Source organism: Trichechus manatus, unplaced genomic scaffold, assembly GCF_000243295.1.
Source record: "Trichechus manatus latirostris isolate Lorelei unplaced genomic scaffold, TriManLat1.0 scaffold00037, whole genome shotgun sequence".
Lineage (NCBI taxonomy): Eukaryota > Metazoa > Chordata > Mammalia > Sirenia > Trichechidae > Trichechus > Trichechus manatus.
In genome coordinates this window covers 11785617-11800946 of record NW_004443973.1, presented here as the reverse complement: position 1 = coordinate 11800946, position 15330 = coordinate 11785617, and the positions used below count along the sequence as shown (strand labels likewise).

General features: G+C 39.5%; 1 protein-coding gene across 1 annotated transcript in view; it reads left to right on the top strand.

Moving 5' to 3' along the window:
- The window catches only part of PDK1 (pyruvate dehydrogenase kinase 1), a 43851-nt gene that overhangs the window by 15139 nt on the left and 13382 nt on the right, over positions 1–15330 (top strand). Inside the window, exons 4-8 of the mRNA XM_004375503.2 lie at positions 1829–2013; positions 2301–2396; positions 10772–10849; positions 12883–12959; positions 14645–14743. Of these exons, the coding sequence (XP_004375560.1) occupies positions 1829–2013; positions 2301–2396; positions 10772–10849; positions 12883–12959; positions 14645–14743 (535 nt within the window). The remainder of the gene's footprint in view (positions 1–1828; positions 2014–2300; positions 2397–10771; positions 10850–12882; positions 12960–14644; positions 14744–15330) is intronic.

The window sequence follows — 15330 nt, the reverse complement described above, 5'->3', positions numbered from 1 at the left end:
GAGATCAAGTTGGTTGATTGTAGCATTTAGATCTTCCATGTCTTTATTGAGCTTCTTTCTGGATGTTCTGTCCTTCACTGATAGTGGAGTGTTGAAGTCTCCTGCTATTATTGTGGAGCTGTCTGTCTCTCTTTTCAGTGCTGTTAGAGTTTGTTTTATGTATTTTGGAGCCCTGTTGTTGGGTGTGTAAATATTTATTATAGTTATGTCCTCCTGTGTATTGACCCTTTAATCATTATATAGTGTCCTTCCTTATCCTTTGCAGTGGATTTTACTTTAAAGTCTATGTTGTCAGAGATTAGTATTGCCACTCCTGCTCTTTTTTGAATGTTGTGTGCTTGATATGTTTCTTTCCATCCTTTGAGTTTTAGTTTGTTTGTGTCTTTAAGTCTAAAGTGTGTCTCTTGTAGGCAGCATATAAACGGATCGTGTTTTTTTATCCAATCTGCCACTCTGTGTTTCTTTATTGGTGCATTTATCCATTTACATTCAGCGTAATTATTGATAAGTATGAGTTTAATGCTGTCATTTTGATGTCTTTTTTGTGTGCTGCTGACCGTTTCTTTGTTTCATTTAATTTTCTGTGCTGTTGTTTTTCTTTATTTATTTTCTTTTCATCTTTTTCATTGTTGTTGATTTTGTATTTTGATAAGACTTTTTATGAGCAATGTCATTTAGTCTTTAAAACAACTCTATTGAAATAATGCTGTTTGTGCACAAAGAGGTTAACTTAAGGTCACAAAGCTAGCAAATGGTAGAATCAGGATTTGACCGAAGCAGTCTTACTTAAAAGTATACACTATGCTTTAGAACCTTCTGAAAAGGGGTTAGTCATTCAGAGCTAAATCTAGAAAATAGGGTGAGCAATCAAGCAGAATAATGCTGTTTTTCTTTTTTGTTTTTAAAGAGAGAAATAAAGGGGGTGACTAGAATGATTAGTTGTTTGTTTTTGAGGAGTTTTGTTGTCTGTAGTTTGGTGTAACAGTTTGGTTTTGAAGCTAATTACAATCTAGGAATTGAAAAAGTGTTTTGAGCAGAGGAAGCGTCCTTGGAATAAGTTAATAGTACTCAAGGTGATGACTTTGAATGGGAAAGCACTCATTTGGAAGTGTAAATTCTGATGATTATGTTAGAAGGTTGGTTGTGTTACTTCATAATTAAAACTCCTTTCCTCTTTTATTTAGCTCGCTAAATTAACCAGGCAACAGTGTCTTTTAAATGATAGAAATAGGAAGGCGGGATGATTTGGAAGTTTTTCTTTTAACACAACTGTCTACTTTTCCTCTCCCATTTTGTAAACCCACAGGATAAATGAAATTAGAATTCTTTTCTACTTTTCTGTTAAGTGGTTCTTTTTCTCTTTGAACTCTAGGGAATAGTTTCAAAGCCAGACAGGCTTTATTTGCTCATTCACCTTCATTCTGTACAGAGCTCGTGTTCCCTGGAAGCAAGTGCTCTGTCTTTTCTTATGCTGAATGTCCTTGGAATACGGTCCTCATAGTGAATGCTCAGATGACCTGAGTTGATAATGGTTAAGAAAACTCTTAACATTTTTAGGATTGTATTTTGTGGCAGCCTTATTTTTTAGGAGTTCCAAGAAAGGAGTTAAATTTTGAAAATTTTATTTTGGGGTCCTTACACTTCCATTGATTCCATATATTTTATGTCCTGAAATGTACTTAAATTTTAAGTGTAGGAAAACAAGAAGTGATGCTCCTTTCTCTGAACTAGGGATTTTCTTTATCTAGTGTAGTTGGTTACACTTATTTTTCAGTATTAAATTTTCTTGTTAAAATATTTGGCCATTTTGACAGACAAGTTTGTTTAGCTTTACAGATACTGTGATACGGATCAGGAACCGACACAATGACGTCATTCCCACGATGGCCCAGGGTGTGGTTGAGTATAAGGAGAGCTTCGGGGTGGATCCTGTCACCAGCCAGAATGTTCAGTACTTTTTGGATCGTTTCTACATGAGTCGTATCTCAATTAGAATGTTACTCAATCAACACTGTAAGTGTCCGAGAATCAAGTGAAGAACCTAAGTAAAATGTGGGGTTGGTACATTTTAAATTTATTTTTAAAACTTCGCTTTATGGAGAACATTTAGTTTTACTTCTTTTGCAGGTTAAGAATAGTAAATAGCTCTATACATGGTATGTTTGTTGAATGTAAAATTCTATGTTTATGCATAAGGAAAATGCTCGTTCTACTATTTGGCACCATTTAGAGAAACAGTAGTCAAATCTGGAAAAGGGTGTTAGGTACCTAATTGCTTTTTATTTTTTGTTTTTTGATAGCTTTATTGTTTGGTGGGAAAGGCAAAGGAAGTCCATCTCATCGAAAACACATTGGAAGCATAAATCCAAACTGTAACGTAGTTGAAGTTATTAAAGGTAAACAGTTAAGTTTCTCCTTTCAAAAAGAATGCAAAAATCAAAATCAATTGTAGTTTTTTGCTATTAAGATAACTATATCATTAGATAAAATGTTAAGAGTAAATATGTGGATTGTTTGAAAATAACTTTATAACCTATTTGTGGATTATGTATAGGATGAAAGTTTTTTTGATATATTTTGTTAGGCAAAGTATGGTCATACTGTAGAGGAGATCTCTTTCACTTCAAAAAGTTCAAGTCCCCTTTCTAGCTCCCTGTAATAGGAGCCATAATTCATAACAATTTGGTTTGCATTTTTCCACACATTTTTGTGTTTATACCATATATGCACATATGCATATAAATTTTTTTTGGCCTTTGTTTTTATATAGTGGGATACTCTATGTATATTTTTTATAAGTTTACAGATATTGTACCATGGTAGTACACCTGGAGATATTCTGTCTTAAGGTAGGTTTTCTAGAGAAGCAAAACCAATGAAGAGTGTGTGTGTATGTATGTATCCATCCATCCATACATACATACATATATACACAGAGAGATTAATCTCAAGGAAATGGCTCATGCAGTTGTAGAGGCTGGCAAGTCCTAAGTCTGTGGATCAGGCTTTAGTCTGGAGGCTTCTCCTGACTCGTGTAGCTGCAGGGATTAATGAACACAAGCGTGGCAGGTCAGACAGCAGGCTGATGGCTCATAGGCTGCAGAGGCTGACAGATCCCAAGATCGGCGGTAAGCTGCTAGCTCAAGTCCCAAGAACAGGAGGTCAGATCATGATGAGCTGGATTCAGGATCCAGAGTGAGAGCCTTGCTGGAACATCCATCTATATACTGGAGGCGGCCACACCCTCAAGGAACTCCTTTTCAAATGATTGGCTACTCATAGTAGATCTCATCATGGAGTTGATTAGATCATTACATAACTGCCAAATTACATCATAAATGCCAAACCAGCCAAGTTGACACACCACCTTAACTATCACAGTCCACCACTTGTCGTCTTGGCACCTGTACACATTTCCTTAAACCATACATAACCTCTAAATAAAGAAAATTATAAAGTCATACTTGTGCTTATGATGATACAACTAACATGCTTACATCTGAAAATGCACTAGCCCCGTTTACAACTTATATTTTATAAATGAAGACATCAAAAATATTTGATGCATACTGTAAGAACAGCTTGGAGGCAGTGTCTGACCTCCTCTAACCCCACAAGGAGGAAGGAGAACCAAGATCAACAGCGGGAGGCTGACTCCCATGAGGCGGAGGCCAGACAAGCCTCCTCTCTCTGCCATCTTCACTAATTCTGAAACCAGTTGTCTCTCACATACCACTCTCCTTCTCTGCTGGGTTTGATAATTCATTGCAGTGGCCACACAGAACTCAAAGACCATACTCATGATTATGGGGTTTATTATAAGGGAGTAACAGTTACAGTTCAGGCTCAGGAACACTCAGGATACAGTTCTTTCATCAGGACAGCCTCTCCCCCAGCTGTGCTTGCAGACATGCCTCTCCCTGGCCCTTAGCCTCTGCCTAAAGGCACTCAGCTTTCTCTCTCCATTGGCCAGGAAGCCCACCATGCAGTCTCCTGCTGCTGGGTCTTGGCTGTCAGGTCTTCTGCCACTGCTTCTCACTGTCTTCAAGTCTACAGCTTGCTCTCTCTCCTGGTTCCCTGCTTCCCGGAACTTCTTAGCTCAGGGTTCCTGGGTCCACAGGATGTGCTCTCTGCTCCTGGCTGTTTTTCCTTGGTGGTGATAGGACCCTCTCTGCTCTGGAATCGACTCCTTTTTAAGGGAAAACTGACCAATCCCCTTGGTGGGCCACAATTACCTTATCAAACAGTCCCCCTGTCACATGGATAGGAGTTACAAGACCATGGCTAGAAGGCCACACAAATGTAATCAGTTGCACCGCGCGCACATACAAGGAAGAAACACACATACAAGGAAGAAACACGCATAACAGTTACGGTCCTCATTTCTGCAACTGGTCACGTCATCGTAGCTGGTATTTAGAACTATCTTCTTCTACCACTGATTCTGTATTCCCTTTACCCTCAGCAAGCACCTCAGCTGGTTGTGGTTCTTTACCTGATGGGGTGACTCACACCTGTATTCTTGAACGATCTGGGCCATTAGTAGTCATATCGGAATTGGATTGCTGTAGTTTTCCATTGGCTTTAATCACAGGGCATGGTAGTACTAAGAGACGCACTAAGGGATCTTCTGTATCCCAGACATACTCTTCTTTACCTCCATTATGTAATATCAATCTGATTTCCTCTTGGTGATCAAGGTCAGTCACACCAGTCAATATGGTAACTCCCTTCTTTGCCTGTTGATCCAGAGGCATGAGGAGCCCGAAGTGGCCAGGTGGCATTCCAGTTCAGTGGAATCAGTGATGTGTCTCCAGATGGGAGCATTCCTTCCTTTGGAACTAAGACCTCTAGACCACAGAGCATAACGTCTCGGGAACAGGAAGCAAAAATCTTGCAAGTGGGCCACTTGGGGTAATAGTGAGTAGTGCTACTCCCATTTCTACCCCTTGATTCTTGGACCCGTGAATCCTGGCTATGGGAGAAACAGCACCATATATTGGATGCTGGTTAAGAACATATACAGCCTCCTGGAGAACATTGCCTTAACTCTGTAAGGTATTGACACCTAGCTGATGCTGTAATTTTGTCTTTAGAAGGCTATTCCATCGTTCTATCAAACCAGCTGTTTCAGGATGATGAGGAACCTGGTAAGACCAGTGAATTCCATGAGCATGGGCCCACTGTCACACTTCATTTGCTATGAAGTGAGTTCCTTGATCCCAAGGAGGTGCTGTGTGGGACACCATGACAGTGGATAAGGCATTCTGTGAGTCCACGGTAGTTTTGGCAGAAGTATTGCATGCAGAAAAGGGAAATCCATATCCAGAGTAAGTGTCAATCCCAGTAGGAATGAAACACTGCCGTTTCCATGATGGAAGTGGTCCAATGTAATCAGCCTGCCAACAGGTTGCTGGCTGATCACCTCAAGGAATGGTGCAATATTGGGAACTTAGTGTTGGTCTCTGCTGCTGGCAGATTGGGTACTCAGCTGTAGTCAAGCTGGCCTTGGTGAGTGGAAGTCTATGTTGCTGAACCCATGCATAACCTCCATCCCTTCCACCATGGCTACTTTGTTCATGAGCCTGTTAGACAGCGACGGGACTGGCTGGGGAAAGAGGATGACTGGTTTCCACAGAACGCATCATCCTGTCCACTTGATTGTTAAAATCCTTCTCTGTCGATGTCACCCTTTGGTGAGCATTCACATGAGACATAAATATCTTCACTCCTTTGGTCCATTCAGAGAGGTCAGTCTGCATACCTCTTCCTCATACCTCTTTTTCACCAGTTTTCCAATTATGTTCCTTTCAAGTCCCTGACCATCCAGCCAAACCACTGGCCACAGCCCATGAATCTGAATACAGTTGCACATCTGGCCATTTCCCCTTCCAAGCGAAGTGAACAACCAGGTGCACTGCTTGAAGTTCTGCCCATTGGGAGGATTTCCCTTTACCACTGTCCTTTAGGGAGGTCCCAGAAAGGGGTTGTAGTGCTGCTGCTGTCCACTTTCTAGTGGTGCCTGCATATCTTGCAGAATCATCTGTAAACTAGGCATGAGTTTTTTCTTCCTCAGTCAACTGATCATAAGGCACTACCCATAAGGCCATAGGTACAGACTAAGAGAGGGCAGGTAATGTGAGAGGAGTGGAGACCATGGGCACTTGGGCCCACTTCCTCATGCAACATACTTGTGCCTTCAGGTCTTGCTCGGGCCCTATCTCGTATATACCACTTCCATTTAATTACGGAGTGCTGCTGTGTATGTCCAACTTTATGACTCTGTGAGTCAGACAACACCCAGTTCATAATGGGCTGTTTAAGCTCCATGGTGACTTGGTGGCCCACGGTTAAGCATTCAGTCTCTACTAAGGCAGTAGCAAGCCAAAAGCTGTTTCTCAAAAGGAGAGTAGTTATCTGCAGAAGATGGTAGGGTTTTGCTCCAAAATCCTAAAGCTTTGTGCTGTAATTCACCAGTAGAGGCCTGCGGAACACTCCAAACAGCATCTCTATCTGCCGTGGGCACGATGAGCACTGTTGGATCAGCCAGATCATATGGGCCAAGTGGCAGAGTGGCTTGCACAGTAGCCTGAACCTTTTGTAGAGCCTTTTCTTGTTTTGGGCCTCACTCAAAACTAGCAGCTTTTTGAGTCATTTGATAAATAGGCCAGAGTAGCACACCTGAATGAGGGATATGCTACCTCTAAAATCCAAAGAGGCCCACCAGACATTGTGCCTCCTTTTTAGTTGTAGGAGGGGCCAGATGCAACAACATGTCCTTCACTTTAGAAAGACTATCTCGACATTCCCCACACCAGGTGGAAGATACCTGAATTTTTGTCAGGTTAATTTCCCACCCTCTAGCATGCAAATGTCTTACCAATAAGTCTAGCATCATTGATACTTCTTCCTTGCTAGGGCCAGTCAGTATAATGTCATCAGTGTAAGACCAGTGTGACGTCTTGCGGAAGGGAAAGCTGTCAGGTTCCCTGTGGACTAAATTATGACATAGGGCCAGAGAGTTGATAATACTTCTGAGGTAGGACAGTGAAGGTGTATTGCTGGCCTTCCCAGCTGAAGGCAAATTACTTCTGGTGATCCTTCAAAACAGTCGTTTAGTACTGCTATAACAGAAATACCACAAGTGGATGGCTTTAACAAAGAGAAATTTATTGCTTCACAGTAAAGTAGGCTAAAAGTACAAATTCTGTGTGTCAGCTCCAGGGGAAGGCTTTCTCTCTCTGTTGGCCTTCTCATTAATGTTCTCCCGGACTAGGAGCTTCTCCACACAGGGACCCCAGGTCCAAAGGATGCGCTCTGCACCTGGCGCTGCTTTCTTGGTAATGTGAGGTTCTCCTGTCTCTCTGCTCACTTTTCTTATATCTCAAGACATTGCCTCAAGACACAATCCAGTTTTGTAGATTGGGTCCTGCCTTACTAACACAACTCCCGCCCATTCTCCCTCATTAACATCATAGAGGCAGAATTTACAACATATAGGAAAATTACACAATACAGGGAATCATGGCCCAGCCAAACTGATACACACATTTTTTGGGGAACATAATTCAATCTATGACAACAGGTATGGAGAAAAAGGCATTAGCCAGATCAATAGCTGCATACCAGATACCAGGAGATGTATTAATTTGCTCAAGCAATGAGACTACATCTGGAACAGCAGCTGCAGTTGGAGTCATCACCTGGTTAAGTTTTCAGTAATCCACTGTCATTCTCCAAGAACCATCTGATTTTTGCATAGGCCACATAGGTGAGTTGAATGGGGTTGTGGTGGGAATTACCACCCCTGCATCCTTCAAGTCCTTGATGGTGGCAGTAATCTCTGCAATCCCTCCAGGAATGCAGTATTGCTTTTGGTTTACTGTTTTCCTAGGTAGTGGCAGTTTTAATGGCTTCCGCTTGGTTTTTCCTACCATAATAGCCCTTACTCCATGTGTCAGAGATCCAGTATGGTGGTTCTGCCAGTTGCTGAGTATGTCTATTCTAATTATGCATTATGGGACTGGGGAAATCATTACAGGATGGGTTCGGGGACCCAGTGTAAGATGGACATGAACTAAGACTCCATTAATAGCCTGACCTCCACAAGCCCCCACTCTGATTGGTGGGCCACAGTGATGTTTTGGGTCTCCTGGAATTTGTGGCAGTTCACCATCATTGTCCAATCCCCCCAAAGTCTGATGATTTCCTTTTCCTCAGTGAACGGTCACTCTCATAAAAGGCTGTAGATCCCTTTGGGAAGGCTGGAAGAAAGATAGTAGAAATTTTTGGAAGTGTAGTGGGGGTCTTTCCCCAAGAGGATCCAGGCTCCCCTTCATTCAAGGGGCTGTGAGTTTGTAAACTGGCTGAAGTCTGGGAATTGATTAAGGGGCTGTGACTCTTCTGGCGATTCAAGTTAGACTGTCATTCACTTGACCTAGAATTCTTCCACTTGTACGAACGTATTTAGTAGATTTCCCGTCTCTTTCACTCCTAGGAATACCATGAATAAGTAGTTAACACCTAAGTCCATATGAATCAGACTATTTTGATTACTGCTTTGACTCCGCTGTCCATTACGGTAACACGCTCATCTTGTCTTTGTTGATTAAGTGCCGCCACTTGGCCCCTACCACCACAGGGTTCAATCAGCCCACTGTAGTTAGGTGTCTTAATACAGTTAGGTCTGTTCTGATTGTCAAATCTGACTTACATAAAATAACAACCACAGCAGTCTTCAGGGATGTTGGGGCTCCCTTCACAAATTTGTTCCTTACAGTTATGGTAAAAGGTGTGTCCTCTGGGCACTCCATGTGTGGGTCTGTGGGTCTAACCTGATAAATCCACTCTAACATGCCAAATTCCCTAAGCCTTTAGATACCTTCTAGAGTATACCAAGGCAGGTCTGGCACTTCAGCTTGATTTAGTGTAGGCCGCCGCTTGATCTGTGCTTCAACAAACCAATCAAATAAACTATTAGATCTTTTTCTAACCTCTGGAGGTGAAACACTGAATGAAGGATCTGTGCTTATTGGGCCCATATCAATAAACTCAGACTGATGCAACTTTATGTTCCTTGTACCATTATCCGACACCCTTAATAGCCATTCCCTCACATATTTCCCAGGTTTCTCTTTGTTCATGTCAAGCATTTCTTTTGGGTTATCACGTACCTCCTCCTGGGTCATACTTTGTACTTCAACTTTTGGAGCTCACAGGGATTTAAGTCTAGCTATAGATCTAGAAGCAAAAATGGGCGGTGAAGATGTGATCTGAGAACATTCAGCATTGTATTGTAAGGTGCCTGCCTTAGGCAATGCCCCATGCAATGACTCAGACAAAGGCTCTTCAGACACAGCTGGGTTAATCTCATCAGATGGGTGTGGAGGGGCTAATGGTTTTACTGGGGAGGGTGGTTTAGCAGACAAAGGTGGAGTAATCTTCTTTAGATGGGAGTGAGAGGGCTGGTTTTGTTGGCAGGAGTGCTTCAACAGAACTTAGGGGCTCAATGTCTCCAGCTTCCTGATTGTCTGTCTATATGTACCCATCCCAAGTTTCAGGATCCCATTCCTTCCCAATCAATGCCTTCACTTTAACTTCAGACACCGTTCGAGGTTGGGAATTTAGTTGGTGTTATAATTTAGCCACTCTTACGATAAGACTCTGGGCTTGGTTTCTGGAAATATCAGCTCTGTTACTACAAGAAATAAAGCTTTCTTTCAAGGCAGAAGTGGCAACTTTGAGGTTGTTGATGCAGTGCTTGAGCTGTGAGTCTGAAGCCCTGAGCTCATCTCTTACTTTCACTACTTTGCCTAGTGAAAGTAAGACCAACCAACCAGCTTCCTTATACTTGTCATAGCAAATCTCATCATGGAGTTGATTACATCATTACATAACTGCCAAACCACTGAGAATCATGGCCCAGCCATGTTGACACACAACCTTAACCATCATATATCCCAAGTTTTTGAATGGCTGTATGTATGTATCATAATGTATTAATCCATCCTCCCACTGATGAACACTTGGATTGTTTTAATTTTTTTCTATTAGTAACAAAACTGCAGGGAACATTCTTAGGTACATGCTGACATTCTTAGATACATGCTGACTTTTGCTTGTAGTTTGGAAGGCACGATTCCTAGAAATTTAACATTTTAAATGTATTTAAAATTTCTATACTTCCAAAAAAGTAGCAAACAATGGATAAGAGTACCTGTTTCTTAAACCCTCACCAACTCTGAAAGTTTTCAGTCACATTTTTGCCAATCTGATAGAGAAAAAAAATCTGGTATGTCATTGTTTTGATTTTCGTTGCTTTGCATTTAATGAAATTGAGCAGCTTTTTATGTTTATTGGCCATATTTTTCCTTCTATGAGTTGCGCATCACATCTTTTGCCTATTTCCTATTTGATTACCTATCTTTTTCTAATGGATTTTATAGAAGTCCTCCTACAGTATGCATATTACATTTTTTGTTACATAACGTAAATATTTTCTTCAGCCTGCTATTTTTCTTTTTACTTTGTTTATGGTATCCTTTTCTATACAGATGTTTTAAATTTTTTCTGTAGTCATATCTGTCATTCTTCCTCTAGGTCTATTGGGCTTTGTCATGTCACATTTAGAAAGACCTCCCCCAAGCCAAGGTTAATAAAGTATATTTTCTTCCATAGAGTTTAAAAATTCACCTGTCAATATTATTACCATTGTAATGTATGAAACAGAGCTAAATTTATTTAATGCTTTTTTTGTCTTGATTCACACCAGATGGCTATGAAAATGCTAGGCGCCTATGTGATTTATATTACATTAACTCTCCTGAATTGGAACTTCAAGAACTAAATGGTAAGCCTGATGTCATCTTTTCCTTAATGATTAGTAGTATTTTCAGCTGACAGGAAATGGTAAGAAGTTAGATTTGTTTTAATGGAACTTTTTCATCAATTTCTTTATTGAATATGAAGGTTGAAAGAGAGAAATCACATAAAAAAATAAAATAACTCATGTACTGAATTTAGTAGGATTCTTTCTGAAAAAAACTTTTAGCATTTTTCTGTCCCATTTTATTTATTTTTAATTGATAACTTTTGATTCTTTGCTTATTTTTTATTTTCTGGTTTATCTTAGAAAAAAATGCCAAGAAAATTTCATTTGACTTTAGGGTGCATTTCAGTAATGTAAGGTTTACCATTTAAGATTTCTACTTTCTGAGTTGTTGTTGTTATGTACCGTCAAACTGATTGTGACTCATAGCGACTCTATAAGACAGAGCAGAGTTTCCCCAAAGGGTTTCCAAGGAGCGACTGGTTGGATTTGAACTGCCGACCTTTTGGTTAGCAGCCATAGCTCTTAACCACTGCACCACCAGTAGTAAGTCATTTTTTACTGTTGAGGGAATAAAAAGACTAGGGTGTAAAAGAGTAAAGAAAGATGCTCAGCCACTTGCACCTCTGTTTTTCTTTTTACCCTGATTAGTGCCTTTCAAACAAAAAGGCTTAGATGCCTTGGGAGGAGATTAATGAGTCTCCCTCTTTTTTCTAGAAGTAGTGCAGTTTGGTAGAGGGAGTTAAAAAGAAGTTGGGAAGAATAAAATTAGATAGGCTTTCACTAAGCCTTATTCTAAGGAGCCCTGATGGTACAGTGGTTAAGCACCCGGCTGTTAAATGAAGGATCAGTGTTTGAACCCACCAGCCGCTCTGTGGGAGAAAAATGTGGTGGGCTACTTCGGTAAAAATTACAGCCTTGGAAACTTATGGGGCAGTTCTGCTCTGACCTATAGGATTGCTATGAGTTGGAATCAACTCGACAGCCACAGGTAAGCCTTATTCTGTGGGAGAGCAGTGGAAAAGTTATCCAGTTGAAAACAGAATCACTCTTTTTTTTGTTGTTTTCTAAACCGTATTAACTCCTAATCCATGATTTTGCCATTCAGTAAATAAGAATCACAATGCACAGGTGGTAGTTGGGAGCCTGAACTGCTGTGGGGGTTTACAGGTGTCTGGTCCATGTTCCCAAGGGGTAGTCGATGCAGGGAGAGTCTGATTTATTGGTTGAATTAGAATTCTAAGGTGTGGTGAGTCTTAATTCCTTTGCTGTACTACCGGTTCTATTTTACACACTGTCCATCCTTCTTCCACTGGGCTCCCATTAAATGTTTGAATGTAGAATTTATATCTCTTGATAAATTGATACAAGCTTAAATTTTTAAATTCAGATCTGCATCCATAGAAATGTCTGAAATAGACGAAGTTCTGCCTGGGTGAAACATTTAGAAATTTTTTTTTTTAATGTATTTGTGTGAACTGGGAGCTCTGGTGGGGCATTGGGTAAGTGCTCGACTGCTAACCTGAAAGGTTGGCGGTTCTAACCTACCCAGTGGCTCTGTGAGAGAAAGACCTGGCAATCTGCTCCCTATGGGGCAGTTTTAGTCTTGTCACATGGGGTCACTGTGAGATGAAAATCGACTCAATGGTACCCAACAACAACAACATGTAAACTGGTCTATGAATTGGTCTATGGAATTTAGAGACTTTCTTTAACATTTCCCTTTGAAAAATAAAAGCCTGACCGTAAGATTGAGCGTCCTTTAAAAAAGAATCACTGTGGTGGAAAAGAATGGGAGAAGTGGATTGGTTAGATTGTTATGCAGGATTGCAAGAAATGACTGCAGTGTTCGTGTTATCACTGGCAGTTATAAATCTATGTGAGTATGGGGTTTGAACACTAATACAGTGAAGAATAAGTGGTGTGGCAGTTCTCCACAAAATCATACAGTCCTCCACAGTAAATGTTTTCTTTTCATCACTACACAATTGATTCTTAAAAATGCTTTAAGCACATCTCTCTGTTCTTTCATATTTTTCTCTTCTGCTCTGTAGCAAAATCACCAGGACAACCAATACAAGTGGTTTATGTACCATCCCATCTCTATCACATGGTGTTTGAACTTTTCAAGGTTTGTAAAATAGTATTACATAACCTTTACCAGTCCTTTCCTGAGGTTAGGAATCTGCTCTAAAAGTTAAATACTCCACTGGGTTCTCCTCAATTTCATTAAAAGATGACTATTGTTTCATGTGCAGTATCATGTCAGATTGCTGGAGATCAGCCTTTTGTCAACCCTGATGGACAGCTCAGAGTAGTGGTAAGCTCAGACTTTGAACTCCAGCTCTGCCACTTACTAGCTGTGTGACCCTGGGCAACTCACTCAACCTCTCTGAGCCTCTGTTGCCTCTTCTGTAAAACAAGGTTAATACTACCCAGGATTGTTAGGCAGATCGGGAATAACATACATGTCAATACATGGAAGCACATTATGGGTGCTCAATAAAGTTGTAATTTAAATTTTTATAAAACAAAATATTTAGAAGAATGATTCTCAGCTTTCAGCTTTTAAAGAACCAGAGTCCCACTGTTATATGACACTTGTTGGTAGACAGGAAAGTGGGGAGTGAGGAGTGGTACTGGTCCACTTTGGCTGAAAACAATTACCCTAAATACAGCTCCTGTGGTCTCTGTCTAGTAACTCTTTCTTCAGCAAGCAGGAGATTAGAAGAGAGAAGAGGCAACTCTCAGTCTAATAATAAAAAAGAAAAACAAAGTAAAACAGAAAAACTGACTGAATATCTTAGAACAAATAGCATATGGGTGATCCCATTTGTTAAGCAAGGGTTCAAAAATGCTTCGTTTCAGGAGAGTCAGAATGTATCTAACATCTTACAAAAATTTTTTCTATCGAAGTTGTTAAGTAAACAGTGCTTGACACTTCAAGGAATAAAATGATTTTTTTTCCTTGAAATTTCAGCCACATAAAACATTTTGTGCCCCATGAGGCTTAAAAAAGAAGTATTACCATATTATATAGCATGTTTTACATAATAACAGTAATAATGACTTTCCTTTGGAACCTAATCTTAAACCACTTTTGGGAGAGATGACGGGATCTCTTCCCCAGGGATAATCACCCCTGACTGGTAAGCCAGGGCCACATACCCTTATTTCCAAATTCAGTCCTATCTTGCTATTTTAGTTGTATCTAGTCTTTATCAATTTCTATTCCAATGCTACATGTCACGTTGGTAAACAGCATTGTGTATCTTGTATTCTTTAGATATTGATTAAAACAGCTTTACAAAATAAATATCCTTTGTTTCAAACTAGTGGTAAATTTGATTAGTTACTACATGATAATAAGGCCATTGTTAATAATATATGAAAAAAGGTTTTTCTTAGAAATTTATGACAATTAAAATGGTTCTTAAAAAGTGAAAAGAAACTTTTCAAAAATAAGCCTGGTTTGCCCATTATCTTCTAAAATAGTAAAACGGTTAGAACAGAATTTTCTGCTTTAATGTAATTAAAGATGTTTAGAAGTTTGGTTTTTGAAAATACGCATAAGTTAATTGGAATTTTTAAATCATATTATCTCCCAAATTCCACATAATTGACTTATTGTTTTTAAAGTAACTCTTTAAATATGGTTGTAAGAACTGTGATTCTTTGGCATATTCCCAAAGCATTAAGAGTTTTAAAAAAATTCAAATAGTGCATATGTAGTTTTGAAAATATAATTAGTTTATCTTTTTTAATTTCTTCTTTTTTTTAAAGTTATATTTTTAATATAACCCTAATGTATTTCAGAATGCAATGAGAGCAACTATGGAATACCATGCCGACAAAGGTGTTTACCCACCTATTCAAGTTCACATCACACTAGGTAACGAGGATTTGACTGTGAAGGTAAATGCATTTTAAAAAATTTTATGGGTAGGCAAGCAAGAATAAGCATGTACATAATTTCTAACAGGCATAATAACTTCTTCTTGAGGAAAGAAATCCTGTTGCTAATAGAAAATAAGCACACTGCTTCATTCATCCAGCAGATTATAGAATTATCTCTTGAGTCTGTTTCTTTTCTGGTCCTAATCCGGGTGATTCAAGTTAAAGTAAATCCTGGAGACAGACAATTTAGTAGTAATTGTGAATATCCGCTTTGATAAGATCTAAAATATTTTGGTACTTGCAGTGTTATGTAGATAGTACAGAATTTATCCCTGAATATTCTTTTTGATGCTATTATAAATGCAGTTGTTTCCTTAATTTCATTTTGGACTATTTATTGCTAGCGTATAGAAGTACAGCTGGATTTTATGTGTTGATTTTGTATCCTGCAACCTTGTTGAACTCCTTTATTAACTCTTATCATTTTTTTGTGGATTCCGTAGGATTTCCAGTATACAACATTATGTTGCTGCAGATAGAGATAATTTTACTACTTCCTTTCTAATCTGGGTACCTTTTTTTTTTTGCTTTATTTTAATTACCCT